At 39.4% G+C, this 23,598-nt stretch overlaps 1 protein-coding gene and 1 long non-coding RNA gene across 5 annotated transcripts in view; one reads left to right on the plus strand and one right to left on the minus strand.

Moving 5' to 3' along the window:
• The window catches only part of LOC111773125 (uncharacterized), a 50,374-nt gene extending 46,594 nt beyond the window's left edge, over positions 1-3,780 (minus strand). Inside the window, exon 1 of the long non-coding RNA XR_011438099.1 lies at positions 3,650-3,780. This is a non-coding gene — a long non-coding RNA (uncharacterized lncRNA). The remainder of the gene's footprint in view (positions 1-3,649) is intronic.
• On the plus strand, positions 3,523-20,803 carry CBLL1 (Cbl proto-oncogene like 1). 4 transcript variants are annotated; one of them, XM_001491503.7, is made up of 6 exons: positions 3,523-4,011; positions 8,855-9,022; positions 12,731-12,831; positions 13,192-13,275; positions 14,340-14,413; positions 17,283-20,803. In XM_001491503.7, the coding sequence occupies exons 1-6, from the start codon at positions 3,999-4,001 to the stop codon at positions 18,316-18,318; spliced, it is 1,476 nt and encodes a 491-aa protein (XP_001491553.1). In that variant the 5' UTR covers positions 3,523-3,998; the 3' UTR covers positions 18,319-20,803. The 4 variants fall into 4 exon arrangements, with proteins under 4 accessions (XP_001491553.1, XP_023494666.1, XP_005609132.1 ...); XM_023638898.2 differs by having other exon boundaries at positions 3,612-4,660; XM_005609075.4 differs by having other exon boundaries at positions 3,612-4,011; positions 12,734-12,831.
• The last annotated feature ends 2,795 nt before the right edge of the window (positions 20,804-23,598 follow it).

Below are 23,598 nucleotides of genomic sequence, written 5' to 3' on the forward strand. Positions count from 1 at the left end.
CAAAGGACTCCTGTCTGGATGAGAGTGTATACTGACAGGCCGCAAGAATAAGAGTGGGGAAATGTCTTCAGTCTGCGATGTTCAGTCCTTGTGGTCTTTACTTCCTTCTTGTTCCCTGAATCTGTCTCTGGCCCAGTTTCTGGTGGTGTTTGGAGAGGCGGCTGCCATACTTGACAAGGCTGGGCTATGGTAACAGGTTAGGGATGTTTCCAGAGCTGGGAGGGAGAGGAGGAAGCTGGGACTGTGCGGGGCTAGTCACCCCAGGCTAACTCAGATTGAGGGCAGATCACCCAATTGACTCCAACATACAGAAGTCAAACAGCCTTGCTTTGAGTGTGCATCAATATGGCAACAGACCAAAGCGGCCCTAGGGACCCCACCTTCAGAACCTACCTCCAATCCGTTTCCATAGGGAATAATAATGAAACTGTCGCTCACATTTAATACTCATTTAATAATGTGCCAGCTGCTACAATGTTATCTCAGTTAATTTTCACTATCACCTCAAGAAGCAATGAATACAGGAACCCCCATTTAATGCGGGCCTATTGTGTGCGAGAGGGTGCAGGTGCCTTAGACAGATGATAACATTTAGTTCTCACACCAGCCTGAAGGTAGAGACCATTCTCCCCATTTTACAAACAACGTCAGCCACAGAGGTTAGGTAATCTGCCTGAAGTCTGGTAAATGGCAGTGCTGGGCTTGGAACCCACAGTCTTTAACTCCCAAGTCCGTGTATCTAATCACTGTATTCCACCGCCCTTCCCATCCATTTCTACTCCTCGAACTGTTAATGAATAGTGGACACATTCCTGATCAGTTCTTCTCTGAGTAACAGTTCATTCATACTTGCTGGTGTTTTGGCCATCACAGGGTCTCTGGCTTCTTGGTCAATTGCTCTTCTCTTAGGTTAACAGTATTGAGCCACTTTATTCCGCTGATTTAAGTTTTGCTCACTGGTTTTGAATATATCTTGCTGAATTATGTTGTTTATACGAATACATGGTGCTAGGTTTTGTTTATATGCTCTTTCTTAACTGTTACTCTGAAATCTTACTTTTCAGGGTTCTCTATAATCGTGCCTTATTTTATTTTTTAATACTCCCAAACATGGATCAACAGGACAGTCAAGCTGATCACTGTCCTTGACGGAAGCGCTACCCGTTCCCCACCTGTGCCCTTGCTGTTTCCTGTGTGACAGGCCTCTTCCCCTGCTCTCCACCTCTCCAAATCCTATCCATTCACCAAGGCTCAGCTTAAATCCCTCCGGAAAGCCCACCTAACTACTCTTAGTCCTATGGCTCTTTACTTTCTCTGAATGCAGGTAGCCCCGCATTCCCTCGGAACACTTACAACTTAATTCTATGTGTTTTTAATTATTTCTACAAATGCTAGCCCGTATGATCGTTCAGGTAGGGACCATTACTTTCCTCATAGTGTGAAGAGTGCTACGTAAATAGAAAGCTAGTAAGACATCTTGAAGACCATGAGCTTATCATTCATAGGCTAGCAGACGGTCTATGAGCAAGATGAAACTATGCACCTCAGGGCTTCAGATGACCCATTACAATGACCTTACATTTTTAGAAACCTTAAGACAGTACCACGCTATAAAATAAATGCAAAAGTCGACTTTCAGTAAAGAAATTGTGACTGAGTAGAGCACACAGGTCACCGACGACGGATTATCAGAGTGCAGTAACAAAACACAAGTCTATGTCCAGTTTCATTTATCAACTAGGCAAAGGGATTAGCTTGTCACACTGCTACTGCACTGGCAAAGTGGGGCAGCTACAGCTAAGGGGAAGTGAATACAGAGCACAGACGCTAAAGCAACGCTGAAAGCAACAGGTGTCCAATCAAATAACTCAACAAATGTTTAGCTATCATTTCATCAACAGGAAATCTAAAATAAGGGTGTTTTCCCTCAGTACATTTTCAGAACTTGCACCATAAAACGCTGACAAGGGCCAGCCCTGGTGGCCTAGTGGTTAAGTGTGGAGGGCTCCTCTTCAGCAGCTCGATTCGGTTCCTGGGAGGGGACTGACACCAATCTGTTAGCAGCCTCTAAAAAACAGGAAGACTGGCATGGATGTTAGCTCAGGGCGAATCTTCCTCAAGCAAAAAAAAAAAAAAAAAAAAAAGCTGACAAAACTTGTGATTTACAGATTAAATTATGTAGAACACAGTTTGAAGAGATTTAAAATTCGAATTCTTTAAATATTAGCATCAGCAGACACCAATAATATTATTCTGAACCTGAATTTGCATTAATCGCAAGTATGGCTGATAGACTAAATATGAGGATAGAAAGAATAAAAAGAGTACTTTCTTCCTTCTTTTACACCGCAAATTGGTGAACAAATTCCCAATGGTGTCAACACTGCCTTTAGAGAAATAGGGAGGTATGGGAGAAAGGTTAAGCTTCCCGCAACCTCCAAAACAAAAATTAAGCCCAGCAATTGAAAAGATCTTGAAAACCACTTAGTAATCCAGAAATTTACATTTTGACAAGAGCAGGGATAACTCTGGTTCACAATTGGCCTTAGTTACGAATCTACCTAAAAACTTGTTAATAAAGCTGCAGATAGAGTGGGAAAATCTTCTAAAAGATTCCAGTAAAACATTCACCAAACAACACAGAACACTAATAGCGCTGATCACATTATTCATAGCTGTCACTCTACAACTACACAGACACAGCGCTTCGCTGCACATACTTTATTCGGAATTCAGTACCATGAAAACGCTTCTCTAAGAGGTCAATGCAATAATCTCTTATGGATCTAGGAACACTGGCACTCAAAGTGTGGATAACCCAAGGTAAAGATGTCGTCACCAAGGGACGACAAGAATAGAACCCAAATCCCTTGACTCCCAAGCTCGTGTTTTCCACTAATTGTGCTGCTTTCTACTCATCCGAGAGCACCAAGTGGAAAGGGCTGGAGAAGGGAGCGGACGCAAATGAGCCCAGTCTGCGAGCTGGAGGCTGCACGGAGGGGCCCCAGGATTCACTCTCGGCAGTTTCCTTTTGTTTGGGCTGAGGACGATGACAGCAGCAGCCACCACAAACCCCTGGGACCAAGAACTGGAACTAGGTACTGCGCGCTGCGGTAACTCTCCCTTCCTGGTTTCGGGCCTCTCCCTGCCGGCAGCCCCGCGCTCCGCACCCTCCCCGCGGCCGCCCGCCCCTGCCCCTCCGTCCGGCCCTGGCACGGGGCTTCTGGGGGTCCCTAGCGCCACACGCGTTTCCTCTAGAAGCGTTATAAACACGTTTCAACGGTGAGAAACTTCTGCGTTGGGAGCAGGGGCAGATACCAAGGCTGCGCTGCGTGGGTCTGTGCAGCTCGTCACGACAAAGCAAAGCTGAGCCTTTCTCTCGAGCGGGGAGCTCCATGCAGCTCCGCCATCCCCCGGGTGACCTCCCCCGGGAGGCCGCCCTCCGCAGCGCGCGTGTTTACACTCTTCCCACACGGCGGGGAGGAGACAGCCGCCTGCGGTCCCGGGGGATTCCAAACCGTTACTCCGCCCGCCGGGGTGGGGCCAGCCCAACGGCCGAGCCTGCGCAGTGGGCCTGGCCGGCTCCAGGGCGCCAGCGTACTACAAGTCCCAGAAGGCAACGCGCCGTGGGGGCGGGCGGCCGCCTTACCTTCCGCGAGCTTATTTCTCCGGCTACTACCGCTCTCCCCCTCCCCCGTTCCCGTCGGTTTCTCTCCATAGTTAAAGGCTGCTTTGTCTCGAAGCACGTGAAGAGAAGCCTTAGCGACCTCCGCGTCAAAGCTCTTCGCGTACTCGCTCTCTCTCCTTCTGCCCGAACTATGCGTGACTCCCTCACCGGAGTGGGGTAGCGGACGCGAAAGAAGGAAGCCCCGGGAAGCCAAAGCCCGGGCAAGCTGGTCATACTTCCGCCTCCCGGGCTCCGGAAGGTAGCGCGCACGCGCTCCCTGCGACTCCGGCGCAGTTGACTTCCGCTCCCACTGTGCCCTGCGAGCCGAATCATGGATCACACTGGTAAGGAGGCGGAGGCAGTGGGGGTCTCGGTTCCATGCCCCCTTGGCCAGCCTGGGACGGGTCTCCCAGCAGGCGTGGAGGGGTTGCGCTCGCCCTACAGCACTGGGGGGTGGCGGTGAGAAAGAAACCTCACGGAGCCCTCCCCGTGCCCGGCAAGGGCCTGCTGCTTCCCGGCCTACCCTCCGGCGTGATACCGACAGCCTCGGTGCCGGCAACAGCCTCCTCTTCTCTGGTTCTGCTGAGCTCCGAGCCGGGACGGCGGGCGGCGCGGGCCCGTGGGGAGGAGAGAGCTGGCTCTTTTCGTCCTCATTCCGGGTCTCTGCCCTGCGTTGTGGGGACTGGCGGGTAGATTCCACTCTCGGAATCGGGGAAGCCTCCTCAGGCTGGGAGTCGATGCGTGAGAGTGGGTTGGAGACTTCCTGCTGTCTCAGTCAGCTTTGGGCGGGTGCAGCGCTGGTCGCCGCCGGTCTTTATTGTCTCTCCGGTCCTCTGTGGACTAGAGATGGGAGCGTGGAGTCGAATATGGTTTTCGGAATCTTTCTGCCTAAGCACAAAGCGTGCCCCGCGCTTCGGCTATGGTTCTTGCTCATTATTGGGGACATTTACAAAGGAGAGCCTAAAGTCAAGATATTCTCATTCCTTTCTGCAAGTAAGAATGGCTCCGCTCTTCGTTTTGTGCTTTTTAGCTTTTGCTTTCTTGTGGTTTTTGGATATTGAGTGCGCTTGGAGTTAGAAAGTGCTCCGTACGGTTATATCAGCCATATCACAAGTAGAGAAAAAAGGCTTTTTCCTGTCTTAAGTATTTGTTAAGATGTCCTCAATCATAAAATAGCTACTAGTTGTATAATTATATCCATGTAATGAGTGCTAGTCAACATATAACATTAAAAAAATAAACGGGTGCTGTGGTAAAGACTAATAGGAGGAAGCTTAAGCGAGAGTAGTCAGGGGAGGTTTTTCTGCAAAGGTAACACTTATGACATCTGATGGATGAGAAGAATCTAGTCATGGAATAAATCAGGAGGAAAGCATTTCCAGCAAGTATAGTCATTCCTCGTTTTATCCTCGGGGGATTGGTTCCAGGACCCCCCCGCAGATACCAAAATCCGCGGACACTCAAGACCCTTCGTCAGCCCTTGTTTCCTGAAATTCTGCGTCTGCGGATTCAACCAACATAAGCATGTACAGGATCCACAGTTGGTTGAATCCGCGGGTGCGGAATTCGCAGATAGGAAGGGCCGGCTGTACAAAGACTCTGAGGTAGGAAAACGTAGAGAAGACCAGTCGGCTACAGCTTTAATTAGCAAGAGGGAAAGAACCTTAAGATGAGATTGGAAAGGAAGGCAGGAATCAGGTTGTGCAAGACTTTGAAGGCCATGGTAAAGTTTCGAATGTTAAGTGCTATATGAAGCCATTGAACAGAAGTAGAGGAGGAACATAATCTCTTCAAAAAATATAATAGGTTGCTCTATGGAGAATGGTGTAAGAGAGGGAGGAAAGAATAATAGAAAATACACAGTTTTGGAGGTGATTGTGGTAGACCAGAGGGGAGGCTTGGCTTAGTGAAGGTGACTTGGTTTAGTGAAAAGGGGACTGGGCAGATTCAATAAATATTTTGGTGGTAGAACTCAAAGCACATGCTGATGGGTTGGTTCAGAAGTATGTGAAAGACAGGAGAGATGCCTGAGTTTCTGGTTTGAGCAGCTAGGTTAGTGCTCTTTTCTGAGTTGGAGAAAACTTGGGGAGAAAAAGAGACTTTTTTGTTAAGGTGTAGAGGTGAGACATGGGAATTTGGGAACAAGATTTTGAACTGCCAAGTATGAGAGGTGTTTTGAGACATACAAGGAGATGTCAAGTGGCGATCAAAGGAAAGGTCTGGCTGAAAAATACATGTTTGGGATATAGTACCACATAGCTGATATTTAAAGGCATGAGGACGGATGATGAGATCACTTAAGGAAAGGGAATACGGAAGAGAACAGGGCCTGCGACCAGGCTCTAAGAACTCTGGTGTTTGCAAATTTTATAGATGAAACCGTGCAGTCCTGATGTTGGAGTAGCAAAGATTCAACGTTAGCGGAATATTTCTCATTTGAGCCTATTACGGAGGTGGGAGTCAGGCCCCTTCCACAGTTTAGAGGATGTTACATTAGGAAATTATAATATGGGTGGGTATGTATCTGAGTCTTTAGCATCCTACTTCTCTAAGTTAAAAGGTTGCCTGAAAGTAAAAGTCATCCTAACGTGAAAATATTCACTAATGATCTGATCGCTTAAAAAATTAGTTCCTGCTCAGAGAGCCCTGCTGCTTAACGCTAGCGTCTTTTCTATTCATAGTTAATTTCATATGTCAGTGTCTTTCGTGTTTCATATCAGGAAATGGTATCAAATGCTGTACATTGATTGTGATTACAAACCTTACAAAAGATTCAAGTTTTCATGAAATTCATAAACGTGAATTTGATAACTATTTAAATCACAAAATCATTGGCAAGTAAGGAAATTCCAGTTAGCCAGTTAGTTGAAGGTATTATGACAGGATAGGCATCTTGAAAAAGTGATTTTAATACCAAAGGATTAAGAGAGACCCTTAGGGAAATTGACAGAACCCTTGAATCTTCTGCAAAAATGACTGATTTTATGATCATGGTGAAAAAGTCAAACATGAAATGAAGGGCTATCCTGTGATGTTCTAATAGAATTTTGCCAGGAAAATTACTCCAAGCAACTCCCAGTTAACACTTGATTCATTCTTTGGTGATTCTGAGAATTAGCGCTTAGTTGTAACTGTAACCTAAATTTTGTAAAATATTTCTTGGTTCCTTTAATTCAAGATAAAATTCTAAATAAGTCTTTTAAAAAACTTTCATAAAGTGTTCCTTTTTAAAGTGGATTCACCTTAAATGGCCACTTATATCCTTAGTTCTTACTTTCTGTGTAATATCCAAGGACTTTTGTTACAGGCTTTATGTTTTTAGTTGGCATATCCAAAAGGAAATTGTGCCGTATGTTCTGATTTTTAATTAAAAAAAAAAATCCAAGACAAACCCAGAATGGTGTCACTATTCAATGCTGTACTTTGTTTATGAACTTGCAACCCGAGGCAGGTGGCAAGGTGCTAAGGGACAGCAGGCTCTTGAAAATACTGCTGGGCTACACGAGCAACAGTAGTGAGCTCAAGTGTTCAGGGTGGTGAGAAAAGGACTTGTAGTAATGAAGTGTTGGTACTGTGATCATTCACCAAGGTAAAACTGTGGAGTCCTTTTAATATCTGAAGGACAACACTGAACGGTTAACGAACCTGTCTGCAACAACTTGCTTTTTTAAGTTCATTGGAAAATCAGGAATACCTTTTGAGCAAAAAAAAATTTGTCCTGTCATATCTGTCTTTTGGCCTCTATGTTGCTTGTAGGTACTTTTATGTAAATAAGCAACTAGAGTGAAAGCAGATGAAATACATCATTCCGCTGGTTAATACGTTTGGTAAAGTGTTGAAAGTTGATCAGGTTGGGTTTATCCTAACTCAGGATTTTGGCTGTCCATGTAATCCTTTTTCCATGAATTTTTTAAAGGATTAGCTATTAGAAGAGTAATAGTAGAAATTAGATTGAAAGATATTTAAAGTAATTATTAAGGACCCATTTGAATTTTGTTCTATGTAGTGATCAGAAAGAGTGCAAATCATTGTGAGTTTAACATATGTCTGTAATCCTGGTAGCCTTGGAGGTCGTTAGTACCAGGTTATTACTTTCAAATTTGGCTTTACTGATTTCATGTGGACGGTTTGGCTGTCGCTCTTGATTGTACTATCTCCTGCAGGGGTGGTTACACAGCCTTGTTCAATAACGTGACATGTTTAAAACATTACTGTTTAAAAAAATTATTTGCATTTCCTATTTTAGGGCATTTCCTTTTGTCTTTACTTGGTAAGTGAATATTTTCTATATTGTAATATCTTGTCATAGACTTGAAAAGAGGTGACTTTTAAGCTTCAAATGGAGTCACTTCTATGAAATAATGCTCCTGTTACTCATGGAGTCAATTAATTTATTTCATAACTAATAACAAGCAGGGACTTAGAAAGTGTCAGTTCTTTAGACCTACTTGAAGTACAGAAACCTTGCATCCTCCTAAACTATAATTTTCCATTACAGTGCTAAGAATCGCACACTTACGTGTGTATATCTAGAAATGTTATAGCACTAGTACAAGATGGCATGTTTCTACTAAATAACGTAATAATTTTTGCTATATTCCTGAATGCTTTTTAGAAGAACTGTTTGCACTTAAGGGAATAATTACCTTCCTTAAAACTAAAATTATTTAGTTCTGCCATTGTTGGTGTTAGTTTTGTGTTTCCAGTGTTATTGATTGTCCTGCTATAGATTCTGTTTACTAAATTAGTGAGTGCCTACTTTGCCTGCTTGATGGAGATTGGGGTAGTTTTCTTTCTTTTCTCTGCATCCTCCCACTTACTCTTCTTTTTCTTCTTTTTCAAAAGCTCTTATAGTTACTTCAAGATATGGGTTCCTATCTCATGAAGGATTTTGTGTTTCTGTAAACCCCTCTGGAATCATATGGAAGATTTTATTGTCCCCTCTTTAAGGAGCGGTTCTATAACTTGTCTCACCTTTTTAAAGGGTTCCATGTCTCTAAAAGCATTGCTTTAATGGTTTATCCACAATAGAGAAAATTAGCAAACAAACTTAAATAACACAATATTTAAAATCAGAACCCAGATAGTCAACCTTTGATGATATTGGGTGTGTTGTTTTAATACTTGTGGCAGAATAATCCTCAAAGCGAAAAACTAAAAGAAATTACAACTTTTTTCCTAACATAGACAATGAGTTACAAGGCACTAATAGTTCCGGATCGTTGGGTGGTCTTGATGTGCGAAGACGAATTCCTATAAAACTCATCTCCAAACAAGGGGGCAAAGCCAAAGCTGCACCGCGGACTCCGAGAACTATAAACAGGATGCCTGCAAAGGCTCCACCTGGGGACGAAGGTAATTTGTTTGAACTAACAGATCCAAAAGTCTTTCTGTTGTAGCTGCTTCCACCAAATAACCCATGTGATCTTCTTTACTTATACCTACCTTTTTTTTTTTTAAATCTTACTTACGTGCTCTCTTTGTTCTTCAGTCTTTTTGTTTGACTTCTCAGTTTGGAGTGTTGTACTTTTCTCTCTCATTATAAATGGTTTTGGTTTAGTTTCTTTTGTTGTTGAAAGTAACACTGCCTGTTGTTAAAAAAAAGAAAGAGTAAACAATATAGCAGAAAGCATAATATTAAAAGTAAAATTTATCTGTCTCCCTCCACAATCCTTCTCCCCCAAAATAATCTGTTATCACTTTTTTATACTTTTTTGTGTATAACTACACTGTTGTCATGTAAGATGCATTTGAAGTTTTGCCTTATCAGTATGTACAGATGTACCTCATTTAAGAAGATAGGTTTAGGTATTTCATTTATGAATACGCCATAATTTATTTAACAGTTTTTCTGATTTTTTGCTGTTAAAAACAATGTTGCTTAGATACAGAGAACAGATTGGTGGTTACCAGAGGGGAAGGAGGTGGGAGAAGGGTGAAAGGGGTAAAGGGGCACACGTGTACGGTGACGGATGGCAACTAGACCTTGGTGGTAGTAAACACGATGTAGTCTATACAGGAGTCAAAATATAATGATATACACCTGTAATTTATATAATATTATAAACCAGTGTCACCTCAATAAAAAACAAACTCCCCCCCAAACCCAATATTGCAGTAAATATCCTTGTACATATAGCTTAGTATGTATACTTCGTAGGATTTAAACTTTGCATGAATTTGGGCATTTAAAAACTTGATGAATACACTGCATTTAGAATTTAACATACTGTCAAATGGCTCTTCAAAAAAAGTAAGTCAGTGTATACTCCCACACACCAATATTGGTACTATTAGCTGTTAAAAATTTTTCCTTTGATATACATTTCTTTAATTATAAGTAGGATTGCATATCTTTTCATAGTATTAATCATTTCTTATGCCTAAGGTCTACCTGTTCATATCCTTTTCCCTTTTTTCCTGTTTGGTTGTCTTTCTCTTGATTTTTATGAGTTTTTTGTAAATTAATAAAATTAGCCCTTTGTCATATATCGTGTGTATTCCCCATTTGTCTTTTGAATTTTATATAGACAATTTTTCTTGTAGAGAAGCTTGAAGATTCTGTGTAGTCAAATATCCAGTCTTTTATGACTTCTGGGTTTTATGACATTCTTAGAAAGGCCTTTCCCCTATTCCCTGAGTATGAAAGTTTTCCCATCTTCCCGTTTAGTACAGGGTCAGCAAATCTGGCCCTGTTTTGTAAATAAAGTTTTATTGGAACACAGCCATGCCCATTCATGAAAGTATCATTTATGTCTGCTTTCACACTGTGATGGCATATTTGAGTAATTGAGAGAAGCCATATGGCCTGCACAGCCTAAAATATTTACTTATCTGGCCTTTTACAGAAGAAGTTTCCTGAGCCCTATTTTGGAACATTTATGGCTTTGTATTTGGTTATTAAACAAAAAAACAGTGGAGTCTGGCTCTTATTTATTTTTTTCTCTAAGACACCTTGCTGTTTGTCCCAACCATTGAATAATCTGTCTTTTCCTTGTTTTCCTTGTTAAATAGGAATCCCACCATTATCTTTTTTTTTGACGAAGATTAGCCCTGAGCTAACTACTGCCAATCCTCCTCTTTTTGCTGAGGAAGGCTGGCCCTGAGCTAACATCCGTGCCCATCTTCCTCTACTTTATATGTGGGACGCCTGCCACAGCATGGCTTGACAAGCAGTGCATAGGTCTGCACCCTGGATCCGAACCAGTGAACCCTGGGCCCCCACAGTGGAACATGATGACTTAACCACTGTGCCACCAGGCCGGCCCCCGACCATTACCTATTTTAAAGTTCTAAAAGTATTTGTGTTTATTTCTAGATTTTCTTTCTATTCCAGCAATTTGTTTATATTTCTTTTTCAGAATCAAACTGTTTTAATTATACCGTATGTTATGGTTCCTTTTATTGTTGGGTATCTCTCTCTACCTAAACAAGTACATTTGAAGTTAAATGTTATAAATTGTGGTAGCGGCAACTTAGGGCTGCTGCGGCACTATCTGTAAGCTAGGTTCCCCCTCTTTGGCCTTTTTGTTTTTTAAATAATTTTTAAACACTATACAGTCACATACAAATAAATTCTTGTTGTAAGAATCCAAACAGTGCAAAAAAGCTAAAACCCTCCTTCCATCGCTTTCCTCTGCAGTGTTCCCTCGTCTCCTCCCCAGCCCAGGCCCTTTCCTAGAGGACCTGCTGCTGCCAGCCTCTCTCTAATAGAGCAAACTAAGGCGGAGGATAATTTTCGGATACTTTACATTCACCTCTTTGGTGTAAAAAAAAAAAGTTTTCTTTCCCCTTAACATTTGAGTTTTGGGTGCAGTTTGAATGAGTCTGAAAAATAGTGATCCTAATTTCCTTGGCTGCTGTTCTGATCAATAATTTTCTGAGTTTTAGATAAATAAGAAAAATTGCTTTTCATTATTTTGAGTTTTAAATGACACCAGCCTTTATAAGGTATAAATGGACCGTATAAGAGCCTAGGGTCACTCATTTGTAACTTATAAGAGCATTCTATGAACTCGGTGTTTGTATTGGAGGTGATTAGATAGCAGTACACTGGAGTATCTGTATCAGCTTCGAAAACTTCCTGCATCACCGTGTGTGTGTGTCCATGTCCATGTGTCCATCCGTACACAGGTGCTGTAATTTAGTTATGGGGGTAGAGTTAAAACTTGTGTGCTTTGGTCCTTTGTTTACCAATTCTAGGGCCAGAAATGTCTCGAGAAGCCTGGCACTGTGGAGGGGTAGATTGTCTTCTCAGCCTTACTTTAGGTAATTGGACTCTCCCTAGGCTCCCCATCAGACTTTCACAAGTTTGCTTCTTTTGCGTGAGATGAGGGGATTATCATCAACTTTTTAATTAGGTCAGAGAAATTGAGACCATTTGATCTTCGTATTGTCTTAAGTTTTTTGGGATTGATGTATGCAGTGTAGGGGGAACCCTTGTAAGTAGATTTGCTGTGGCTTCTGCTGTTTGGGTGATTAACCAGGGAGAGGTTGTAATTGAAAGGATGAACTGTGAATGTGTTGTTTCTAAACTCAGGCTCTGTTTAAGGCTGAAGGAGAGGTTACCTGATTTACTAAGTCGTAAGAAAATCTGCAGAATTCTTTATGTTTCCATTATATTCTTTCAGTAGTAAAATCAACCTCTTGCAGCATGATACCACTGTTCTAGATAGATTAGAATTAATGGTTATCAGTGTCTTAAAGATTTGTGCGAGAAGCACGTAATTAAAGTTTTATACTAGAGATCGTCTGGTGAATTAAGAGTAATTGAATGGGAGTGAAGAGGTCTGAGGTCTGTTTGTGGCTCTGCCACTGATCTGTGTGTTAGGTGATGGGTCTGCAGACTGCAGTATTCTCGGTTAGGGAGTAAGGGTTGGACTAGATGATTGCTGAGAGCACTTCTGGTGATGTTTTAAATGAGTCTTGATTGTCTTGTTGTTGGAAGAGCTCTGAAAGGCATGGGGGGGCTTTTCAGTGAACAGGCCTGTTTGCCGTGTATGTGTGCTCCTGAAACGAAATTGAAGATTTGAAAAGGTAATAGGTAACACTTTCTTTCCTCAGAAGGATTTGATTATAATGAAGAAGAGCGGTATGACTGTAAAGGGGGCGAGCTGTTTGGAAATCAGCGAAGATTTCCTGGACACCTTTTTTGGGACTTTCAGGTATAACTAAAAATAAAACATTTTATTAGAACAATTCAGAATACATAAAGAATGGTATGAACATCTATTATAGCTGTGCCTTACAGCACACACAAATCATTTGTTTATTAATGCTCTGTTTTCACTATTTCCAGAAATAATTTGAAGTAATTTTCAGTAAAGTCAAGTAAAATCAGTGACTCAAACAAACTAATGGTGGTACACCTGATGGGGTGGAATATGTGGAGATTATACCAAGAAAGCTTTATTTCTAATTGTTTAAACAACTGTTATAAAATACTGACCAACTCATTATGTAAAGTATAGATATAATTTTTAGAAATGCCTAAAAGTGAAATTTTAATTATATCATTTCAACAGATAAACATCATAGGTGAAAAGGATGATACACCAGTTCATTTCTGTGACAAATGTGGATTGCCTATTAAAATCTATGGGCGAATGGTAAGTATAACTAAATTAAATTCTATTTTGTAAATATAAACATTTGCATAGAAGTAGGATTCTGAAATTTAAGTAGATAGGTTTATTATTGTGTAATGACTAAGTTTGTGACATTTTAAATAAGTCTGAAATAGCTAAGGGAAATTTTGGGATCATATGCATTTAATATAATTATCTTGACAAATTCTTGAATTGCTTCTAAAATATGTATTAAGGAAACGAACTTCTGAAAACTAATTCTTTGGACTGTTTGCTGTTTACCTTTATTCTAGTTTATTAAGGAAAAATGTTTTTTTCTTGTTTAAGAGAATAAAATAAGTTATTTATTTCTGAAGGCTGTAATTTTTAATATAAAACTGAATTAAAAATATAATTTCTGAGAATTGAATTATAATTATTAAAAAATTACAACTCTAACTATAATTTTATAGTAATTTTGACGCATCCTCCTTTAAAAAAAGATAGTTTTGCATTTGAAAAAAATTGAATTAAATAATATATCTGCGATGGTAGAAAGCATGGATTGTGCACTATTGCTTTGCTGTGCAACATAGCTAAATAACAGTAACAGGCTATGAATTTTAAAATGGTCTAACATCATTTTACTATGTACTTCTGATTTATTTTTAGATTTTTATAAGTTTATTAACTTAAGAGTACCAGGGAAAATGCTACTTATATTGACTGTAGGAGATAGTCATTATGTTATTGCTTTGGAGTTGTGTCAGGAGGAACAGGGTAATAAAACCTGGCTGCAGTGTTCTTTGGGAGCCTTTAACCTGTAGAGACCTTGGAGGAAATTCCTAGGTTTATCCCTCCAGAATGCGCAAGCCAAGGTGCATGTATACATTTATGGGGGAAAGGGCCAGAGCTTTCCTCCCATTCTCAAAGGGCTTTGTGACAGAAAAAGGTCAACTGTTGCTTTTTTTTGATTAGTACTTAATAAATGTTCATCTTAACAGTTCTCAAGTACCTTCTACATCTGGGTTTCTGTGCTTACTGTTATTTTTATGGAAATGTTTTCAATTGTTCCGTGCTTACCTGTAATATGCTTTTGTTCACAGATTCCATGCAAGCATGTTTTTTGCTATGACTGTGCTATTTTACATGAAAAAAAGGGAGATAAGATGTGTCCAGGGTAAGATCGTCATTACATTTTTAAATGAGAAGTTTGTGATGTAGTGATTTATAATCTAGGTTAAAGGTCAGGGTGTGGTGTAAGCAGTAGGTTACCAAAAGTGTCCACACGGCTAGTCTTTCTCTGTGAGCCCAGAGTTGGCCTGAGCCTTCTCCTTGGGATAGGGCTATGTAGTGATTATCAGTCAGTTCCAATTGGCCAAAATGACAAAATATGTTTGCCATCACAAAATTAGTGTTATAAACCAAAACTAGTCATTTTCTTTTTTTGATGGGACACTGGAGAGGTAGTATCATGTAGTGGTTGAGGCAGACTCTAGAATGAGAATTCCTGTGTTCAAATTCCTGTTCTGCCATTTCTTAGCTATGTGATACAGGCTGTTTCTTCATCTGTAAAATGGAGCTAATGCTAGTCCCCACCTCCCTGGGTTATTATCAGAATTAAATGAGTTACTGTATACACCTAGCATAGAGTGAGTGCTCTGTAAGTATAGGCTCTTATTTATTGCCTTCAGATCTGATTATGATGTCTTGAGTATATTTTAGAACACCATCATGGCATCAACACACAAGTTGTGAAGATCTAGAGATATTGGTTGATACTGATTCATTTTGGAAGAGCCTTGAAGGATCCAGAATAAATCATTTTAGAACCCCTGAAAGTAGGCTTGAGAAAAGCTTTGAGAGAAACTTCCCTGGAACAGCTGTAGGCTTCCCGGATTCCTTATAACCCGTGTCAGCAGCTCTCCCAAGATTTGGGAGATTGGTGATAGTAAAGCTATGGATAATTGTAAGGGATGATTTCCTTTTATGGTGTAGAAGCTTGGCTCGTTGAGAGGGAAAGGATGATTCATAACAACTAATTCTCTTGGCATATTTTTATTAGCCCTTTATTTATTTATTTATTTATTTATTTATTTATTTAAAGATTGGCACCTGAGCTAACATCTGTTGCCCGTGTTTTTTTTTTTCCCTTCTTCTTCTCCCCAACACCCCCAGTACATAGTTGTATATTCTAGTTGTGGGTCCTTCTAGTTGTGCTATGTGGGATGCTGCCTCAGCATGGCCTGATGAGCAGTGCCATGTCCGCGCCCAGGATCTGAACCCGTGAAACCCTGGGCCACCAAAGTGGAGCACATGAACTTAACCACTTGGCCATGGGGCCAGCCCCTATTAGCCCTTTAGAGTAACAGATTATAAAATCTGTAGTGTGTGTTTAAACAATATTTTTTCCCTAGAATTATAATTCAGAGAGTTAGGAAGTTAAAAGTACATATTCATTTGTTTGCCTAATTTTCCCATACAGTGTACATTCACTTTAAATTATATAGTAAATTTGATTGCTTCATGGAAAAAAGGATTTTAGATGTTATGAAACACTATGTAGAGGACATTAAAAGGTTTTCTTTTTCTTTTATGTAAGTGTTCTAATGATAATATTTAGGAGGGAATTTAGTTTTGAGGTATTAAATGTAACTCCGGTAGGCACCTTACTGGTTGACCCTTAGCTGTTTTAGAATATAAGCCTATCTGGATTAGCAGACCCAGATCAGGAATGGAGAAATGGCAACCCAAGTTAATGTAAATATTATACATTACTGCCTTTAATCACCCAAAAGAAAGTGCCTCGCATCCTGTTACTGTGGAGATATTTCTGAGCTTGCAGCGAATTAGCAGAAAATGTTAGAAGTGTGCCAAATGGCCACTAAAGGGAAGCCTACTAGTATCAAGAAGGATTGCCAGCCTTACAGCAAAGATGGAAATATAGACACAACTTAAAATCAAGAATATAGAGCCATTTAAATAGTCTCAAATGATTTGACACACATATTCAATGATAATAGCTTGTATTTGTGCATAGATAGTGCTTAACTAGTGATTAAACACTGTCACTGTCATTGTTCCGTTTATTTTAAGGATACTCTTAAGTAGGCTGAAGTCGGTATAAAAACATTGTGAGTTAGGTAAAGCAGGTGTTTAACCCCATTTTACAGATGAAGAAAGAATCAAAAAGAGTGAATGACTTCTTCAGGATTACAGAGCCATTACTAGATCTCACTTCTTCTGATTCCTAGTTCAGTCCTCTTTCCACTTTTTCAAGAAGACTCTAAAGATTCTAAAGGCAAGAGTGGATTAAATATAGTGAATGAAGACTGGTTATCATTTTGACCCTGACTCATTAAGAAAATGTTGAGTTAAATTTAATGCTTACCATTTAGAAGGGCAGGAGTGTGTAATATTGTTGAGTAGTAAATTTGTCTGACAATTCACAGAGATGCCTTTCTTCAGGGATTCAAGTCAGGGATTCAGTAAGGGTTTGAATTTAAATTGATTATGTTGTTTAATGTTCGGAATCCTGACGATTAGGATGATCTTAGTCATTTTTGTAGTCCTTGCAGCATCTTCCACCTAATGTCTTCCTCTTAGTATTAAGTATTTGTTCCGCAGATACTTATTGCTCAATAAACACTGTGTAAATTTGAATTCCAGGATTGTGACAGATCCTTTGGTTTGCCATTCTTGGTATTTTTTGCAAATGGATGCAAAGCATAGAGGAGTTGTTTGAGAAAGTCAGATAAATTCTATGTCTTGGGAAGAAGAAGATCTTTTCCTAAAATATGTTCTGTTTCATAAACACTTAATTTTTCTTGTATTAAGAATTCTGAGGTTGGTAGAAATGCTGATGCTTAATAGCAAATAGACTACAAAGTGGGAAAGATGAAAGGTTCACTTACAGTAACTGTAACTTTTAATTGTAAACTTTGCAATATTTTCCATAACAAATTTTAAAAATAGGCATATCTTTGAAATTGTGTGTTATTTTTGTAGTCTGTTTTTAGTAAATGAATTTTTTTCCCCTTCTGATTTAGCTGTAGTGATCCTGTGCAGCGAATTGAGCAGTGTACACGAGGTTCTCTCTTCATGTGTAGCATTGTTCAAGGGTGCAAGAGAACATACTTGTCTCAGAGAGACTTACAGGCTCACATCAACCACCGCCACATGAGAGCTGGAAAACCTGTCACCCGTGCTTCCATCGAGAATGTTCATCCTCCTATTGCCCCACCACCAGCTGAAATCCCTGAGCGTTTTATAATGCCGCCAGACAAGCACCATATGAGCCATATTCCGCCAAAGCAGCACATCATGATGCCGCCACCTCCTTTGCAACACGTGCCACATGAGCACTATAATCAGCCTCATGAGGATATTCGTGCTCCTCCAGCAGAATTGTCCATGGCTCCACCTCCACCTCGTTCGGTCAGTCAGGAAACCTTTCGTATTTCAACAAGAAAACACAGCAATTTAATAACTGTCCCTATTCAGGATGACTCAAATTCAGGTGCTAGAGAACCACCACCTCCTGCCCCAGCACCTGCTCACCATCATCCTGAATATCAGGGTCAACCAGTGGTATCGCACCCTCATCATATTATGCCTCCACAGCAACATTATGCACCACCCCCACCTCCTCCACCACCAATAAGCCATCCAATGCCACATCCTCCCCAGGCCGCAGGTACTCCTCACTTGGTTTATAGCCAAGCTCCACCTCCACCAATGACCTCTGCTCCACCACCAATAACCCCTCCCCCTGGACATATTATTGCCCAGATGCCACCTTATATGAATCATCCTCCTCCAGGACCTCCCCCACCTCAACATGGTGGTCCACCTGTAACTGCACCCCCTCCTCACCATTATAATCCTAACTCTTTACCCCAGTTCACTGAAGATCAAGGAACTCTGAGCCCTCCATTTACACAACCAGGGGGAATGAGTCCTGGTATATGGCCTGCACCAAGAGGGCCACCTCCTCCTCCACGAATGCAGGGTCCGCCTTCTCAAACCCCACTTCCTGGACCACATCATCCAGATCAGACAAGATATAGACCGTATTACCAATGATAATAGTATTTTGAACTGAAGTATGATGAGGAGAAAAACTCATGTATGGTCAATCTTTTAATTAAGCTTTGACTGTTTGGGGAAGGGAAAGCACCTCTTACTGAGGTGGCTGTAAAACACTTAGGGTCTTGGCTCTTAAAATGGTTTTAAATCCTGACCTTAGGATCGATCGCAAGTACTATACTGTAGTGCAGATAAGCGGCTCAGTTGAGCACAGCTATATTTTAACAACTTTGTTCCCTTAGTGTGGTAAATTGACCCAGAGGTGACCATTTGTAAAAAATTTGAAAAAAATTTTTCATTGTTCCACTTTCAGAAGAATTGCTTTTGTTAAACCCAATGTTTAGTTTTTCTTGTGATACATTTTGTTAACCTGTGTAAAAGGATTAAATTTCAATATGGTTGTAAAAATGCTATTTTTATGTGAATTTAAGTGCAGCCACATACTGTTTTTTAAAACCATATGTTTTACCACTAATTCCCGAAAGTTACAATAAAATCCTGAAAGTAAAAATCTACTAGAAGTTACTGTAAGGCAGACTGTTAAATGGTAGAGAATTATTTCACATTTTAGGCACTGAAATTTTGAGGTATATTGAGTAAACAATGCACTTCACTTGGATGCCTTTTCATTTTTAGGCGGCCTCAGGAGCACCAAAATACATTGGAGTTCTAGTCCTAAGATATATTTATGTTTGTGATATTAAAAGGCATTACTAAGTATTTGGAAAGATATGGCCAAGTGATCGACTCTACAGGCTCCATGCTGTTGGGGATGCTGTTACTCATTAATGCTTTTTACTGAATGGTTGGAATCACATGATGCACCACATTTATTAATCTTAAGTAGCGTTATTTTATAGAACTGTTTCAATGGTGTTATTTAGATGAAGTGTGTTCTACTCTGCTCATTGTCTTAAACTAAATATTTAGGGCTGAATAGGCTTTATATAATTCCTCATTTCATGGTAGAGCTTGATCCTGTACTTAAGTGGGTTCTTGTTTATTGGGTTTTGAACTACAATTTGAATGCCGTGGAGGAATTTGAATACTGTATTAATGAAGGACATTCTTGTAATCACAAACTTGCATTGCTCAGGTTTCATTGCTGTGTGGTAAGGGTTTTTTCTCTGACTTGAAATTTAAAGGCTATTAATCATCTCCTATTCCTTTTATTGGTTAAACAGTCTAGAACTTGCAACATTTTAGCATGGTGTCAACAGTGAAGACTACCAGATGATTTTGTATTGGAGAAGAGAAAAGTAATGACTAAATTGTGAATTTCAGTGCTTTATAAGGTGCCTTTAGAGTCAGCTTTTGCATTATAGGGGGCTTGTTACAGTCCAGCTAAGATGACCACTTACAGTTTATACAGAACTCATATGTATAAATCAGCATTCTTAGGATATTATTATATGTCCTTTGAATAAACCCCTGTGAATTATTTCCTCTCCCCTAAAATGGTGCATAATATAAACATGAAATGTGTAGAATGCAGATATCATTTATTAAATAGTTTGTAGTGTATAAATTTAGGACATATTTCTTTTTGACAAAGGGTGAACTGATTGCTAATTTACCATTTAATTCTGTCAGGTACAGGAAAGACAACTTCTCATCTTGCATAATCGGATGCAAAGTCATCTAAGAACTTAGAGCTGAAGTTAGAAATATTATAAACGGCCGTTTCAACCTTGACCAGCCGAAAATAACGAATACACTTTTTTTTTAAGTTAAGTGATTTTTCACAGCTAGCAGTTTGAGAGTCAGTGTTGCTGCAATATTTCTAGTGAGCAGTTCTTGTTATTAGAAGCATGGGAGTGAAATAGTGTGAGATGGTGGTGGTAAGTGCTTCTGTCATATTACTGTAGGTACTCAGACTGGCGCGAACTTGATTCCCTTTCACGCCCTCGTTTAGGAACTGTTAAAATATGACTGTTGAAAATCCAATACCGTTCTTTGTTTCATGTAATAAGAAAATAGCCAAATTCACTTTAGAGCTTCTCAACTATTTATGAAGAGCTCTCCTGTTTTTATTGAAATTCACTAGAGTTCACTGTGGTATGAAACCACTTAGTCTATGTATCAGACGAAAAAATTAGTATCATAAAATTCCACATGTTAAGAGAATTCTCGTAGGCTTTTAAAAAAATGATTTATTTTCAGTTAGGTTTAAGAAATACATGTTATGCAGGGAGGCACATCAGATGAATGTGTTGTAGCAGGCAAAATTTTTAAATGGTGTTAGACTTGAATTCATCCAGTTTGAATGAGGGTGGGTGGGTAGAAAGACGGCGAAGTTCCTGTTAGTGTTTCTTTCCTTAAGGAAAAAGATGTGAATCCCAGCCTTATTTCAGGGAAGCCTTTGAAGCTATGATGGACATAAGTCTAAATTAAATGTATGTATGTTTCATTATATTGCTCTTAAGACTACTGAGGTGGCAGTTTAATTCTTAAAAACAATAAAATGGAAGCATAAATACTATTTTGCCTAGGTGAATTTTTACCTAATGGTGATACCTTTGGGAGAATACAGAATTTTCCGTGTTTATGTTGATAAAACGTTTACAGTACAATTAGATTCACTTTTTTAGAGATTAAAACCAGCACGTTGAATGTTAATATTTCTTCAGTGGCATGCTTGTTCAGAGTATAATAGAGTATTTGGGGAAATATGGTTGCAAAGACCATAAAAAACTACTTTATTCTGTTTTGCTTTGTAAAAGCCACTTTCTCAAAATCGTTGTGTAAATACTGATACCACTGAAATATAAATGGAAAGATACTTGAACGTATTTTTAATCTCACAGTAAGTGACTTTCCTATGAGAGGCATGCAGAGCAGCTTCAGGCTTTGTTCTGCCTCACGTACTGGGAGAGTATCATACATCTTTTTGGAAAAGCCTTCTAGTCCTATCTTTATGAAAAAGCCTCATAAGTACATGGAAAAAAACTCACAAGTACCTAAAACAAAAATATACTTTTCTAATTAGTAGATTAGCATCAAATGAATACATTGATGTTAATTGAGGTTTGACATAGTCATACGTGAAGATACTATATTCTGAGTGGATTCATTTTTCTTCATTGGTTTGTAACTAATCTGTTAAATTGTGGCCTAGAAACCAAGTAGAACTTACTTCCTACAATATATGCACAATCTAATAAAGCAATATTGGATATACTAGGCTTAAAGGGGTGAGAGAAGCCAGTTAAAGTAGTTGGTAGTGATACTAAGAAAAACAGTTGGATTGTAAAACAGTTTTTGTTTTGATTCATGCCCCTTCAATTTTGCATTATTGAGGGAAAAAGAGTTAAGGCAGAATTCTTAAAGCAACATTTTAGTGTTAAAGTTTAATTTTCCCATCTCCCTATCTTTAAGAATTATGAATTTTTAAGCATTACAGAATCACAGGATTGAAATGAACAATTATAATAAGGTCATGAGTGTAGCTCTTACACTTGAGCAGGACCATGTCTTTTTAAAAATCTAGCATTTTGAAATGTTAATCTATTCTATGAATTCAGAAAATCCCATTTCTATTCTAAGTAGTTGTAAGCACCAATTTTCATATTGCATTTAAGCCCATTTCCTATTAATCTACCTTTAAAATTGTTCTCCCTTTGCCTTCCTTCAGATTGAAAAGTCCTGCTCCCTTTTACTTTTTTTCTGTGTTACTTTCAAAACCTTTAATTTTTTTGTTTTAAAATTTGTACTCATTTCAATTACATAAGCAATAAATCTTGGGGAAAAAGTATGATTTCACAAGTAAAGCTGAAGATCCCCTTGACCACTACTGCAATGAACATTTCCCTTCCAGAGATAAGTACTGTATGACTTTGGTGTGTATCATTTTCCTTACAGCACTCACAACTAAGTAGGCTCCGTGCTCTGGCTAAGCATCCTAACCGGTGATAAATGTAGTATTTCATGACCTATACTCGATATATACATACGGAGCACCTACCATGTGGGATAGAAAGATTCATTCTCGTATTAAGTGCTAGATACCATTCTAAGCACTTGGGATGCACAAGTCTTTAGAGATGGTCGATCAGTAAATTTAATCAAATATATAAATGTTAGAAGTGGGATAAAATCCTGTGAATGAAGAAAAAGGATAATCAGGTGGTAGTAGGGTGGCAATCTGAAATAGAGTGGTCTGGGTAGAACTCATTGAAAAGATGACATTTGAGCAAAGATTTGAAGTAGGTGAGTGTTGGCCATGTAGATAACCCGGGGCAGAGCTTTCCAAGCAGAGGACACAGTCTGTAAAGGCCTTAAAGGGGGTTGCACCTGGCATATTTGAGGACCAGCAAGGAGACTGGAGTGGAATGAGAGAGACGAGTAGTAAGAGGAGGTCAGAGAGGTACTAACAGGGAATGGGGAGGTCACAGGCCACCTAGGTCATCCGAAAGACTCTGACCTCACTCCGACGTGGGAAGTCATTAGGGGGTTCTGAGCAATGGAGTGGAATGATTGGGCTCTTTTTAGAATGATTATTCTGGCTGTGTGTTGAGAAGAGAGGAGGGGGGCAAAGAGAGAAAGAGACCAGGTGGAAGGTGATTTTAATAATTTATACAAGAGATGATGGTGGTAGCATTATTTGTATCAAGAAGTGGGTGACTTGGAGGATATATACAAAATAATATAAATATACATAATATATAAAGTATAATAAATTTATATATATATAAATTAAGCACTTATTCTATGCTAGACATGAGTAAATAAAGATGAGCAAAAGAGATATGGTCCCTGCCCTATAGGAACTTACATTCTAACTGATCTAGGAATTGTTCTTGATAGTCATTCCAAATTTTCCTCAAAAAAATTTCTCATATTGTTTTTCAAAGTGCAGTGGCCAGTTAAAAAACATTACATTTAAAGATGTATTACTAAAACACACACACACAAACCCATAATGAGAGAGAAATATTATTTAATTCTGGATGTTAACAAATATTTCCTATTAGCTTTTCTGGGTACATTTAATTGAGCAATGCTAAGTTAGCAACTTTGGAACAAATGTGTAGAATGTACCTATACTGTTGCTGAGTTTAGTCCTGCCTTGTGCTAGATGAGTTTTCAGACAGGTTTCAATTTCTTGCAGAAGGTAATATTTCCCAATGATTAAGAGCCTGGGCTCTAGTTGAACTGTCTAGACGGAATTCTGGCTCTACTACCTGCAACTATATAAATTAGACTAATTATTTATCCTCTTTGAGCCTTGATTTATTTTGTTTTTCTAAAAGATAGGGATAAACATGGTACCTTATG

The sequence above is a fragment of the Equus caballus genome, chromosome 4 (genome assembly GCF_041296265.1).
Source record: "Equus caballus isolate H_3958 breed thoroughbred chromosome 4, TB-T2T, whole genome shotgun sequence".
NCBI lineage: Eukaryota > Metazoa > Chordata > Mammalia > Perissodactyla > Equidae > Equus > Equus caballus.

What these genes read in the sequence shown, in the direction of transcription:
- CBLL1 (XM_023638898.2), top strand. Translation starts at nt 4,405, where the DNA reads ATGCGTGAGAGTGGGTTGGAGACTTCCTGCTGTCTCAGTCAGCTTTGG. An exon ending in ATTCTCATTCCTTTCTGCAA is followed by an intron (nt 4,661 to 8,854) that starts GTAAGAATGGCT and finishes TTCCTAACATAG; the next exon opens with ACAATGAGTTACAAGGCACT. An exon ending in ACCTTTTTTGGGACTTTCAG is followed by an intron (nt 12,832 to 13,191) that starts GTATAACTAAAA and finishes TCATTTCAACAG; the next exon opens with ATAAACATCATAGGTGAAAA.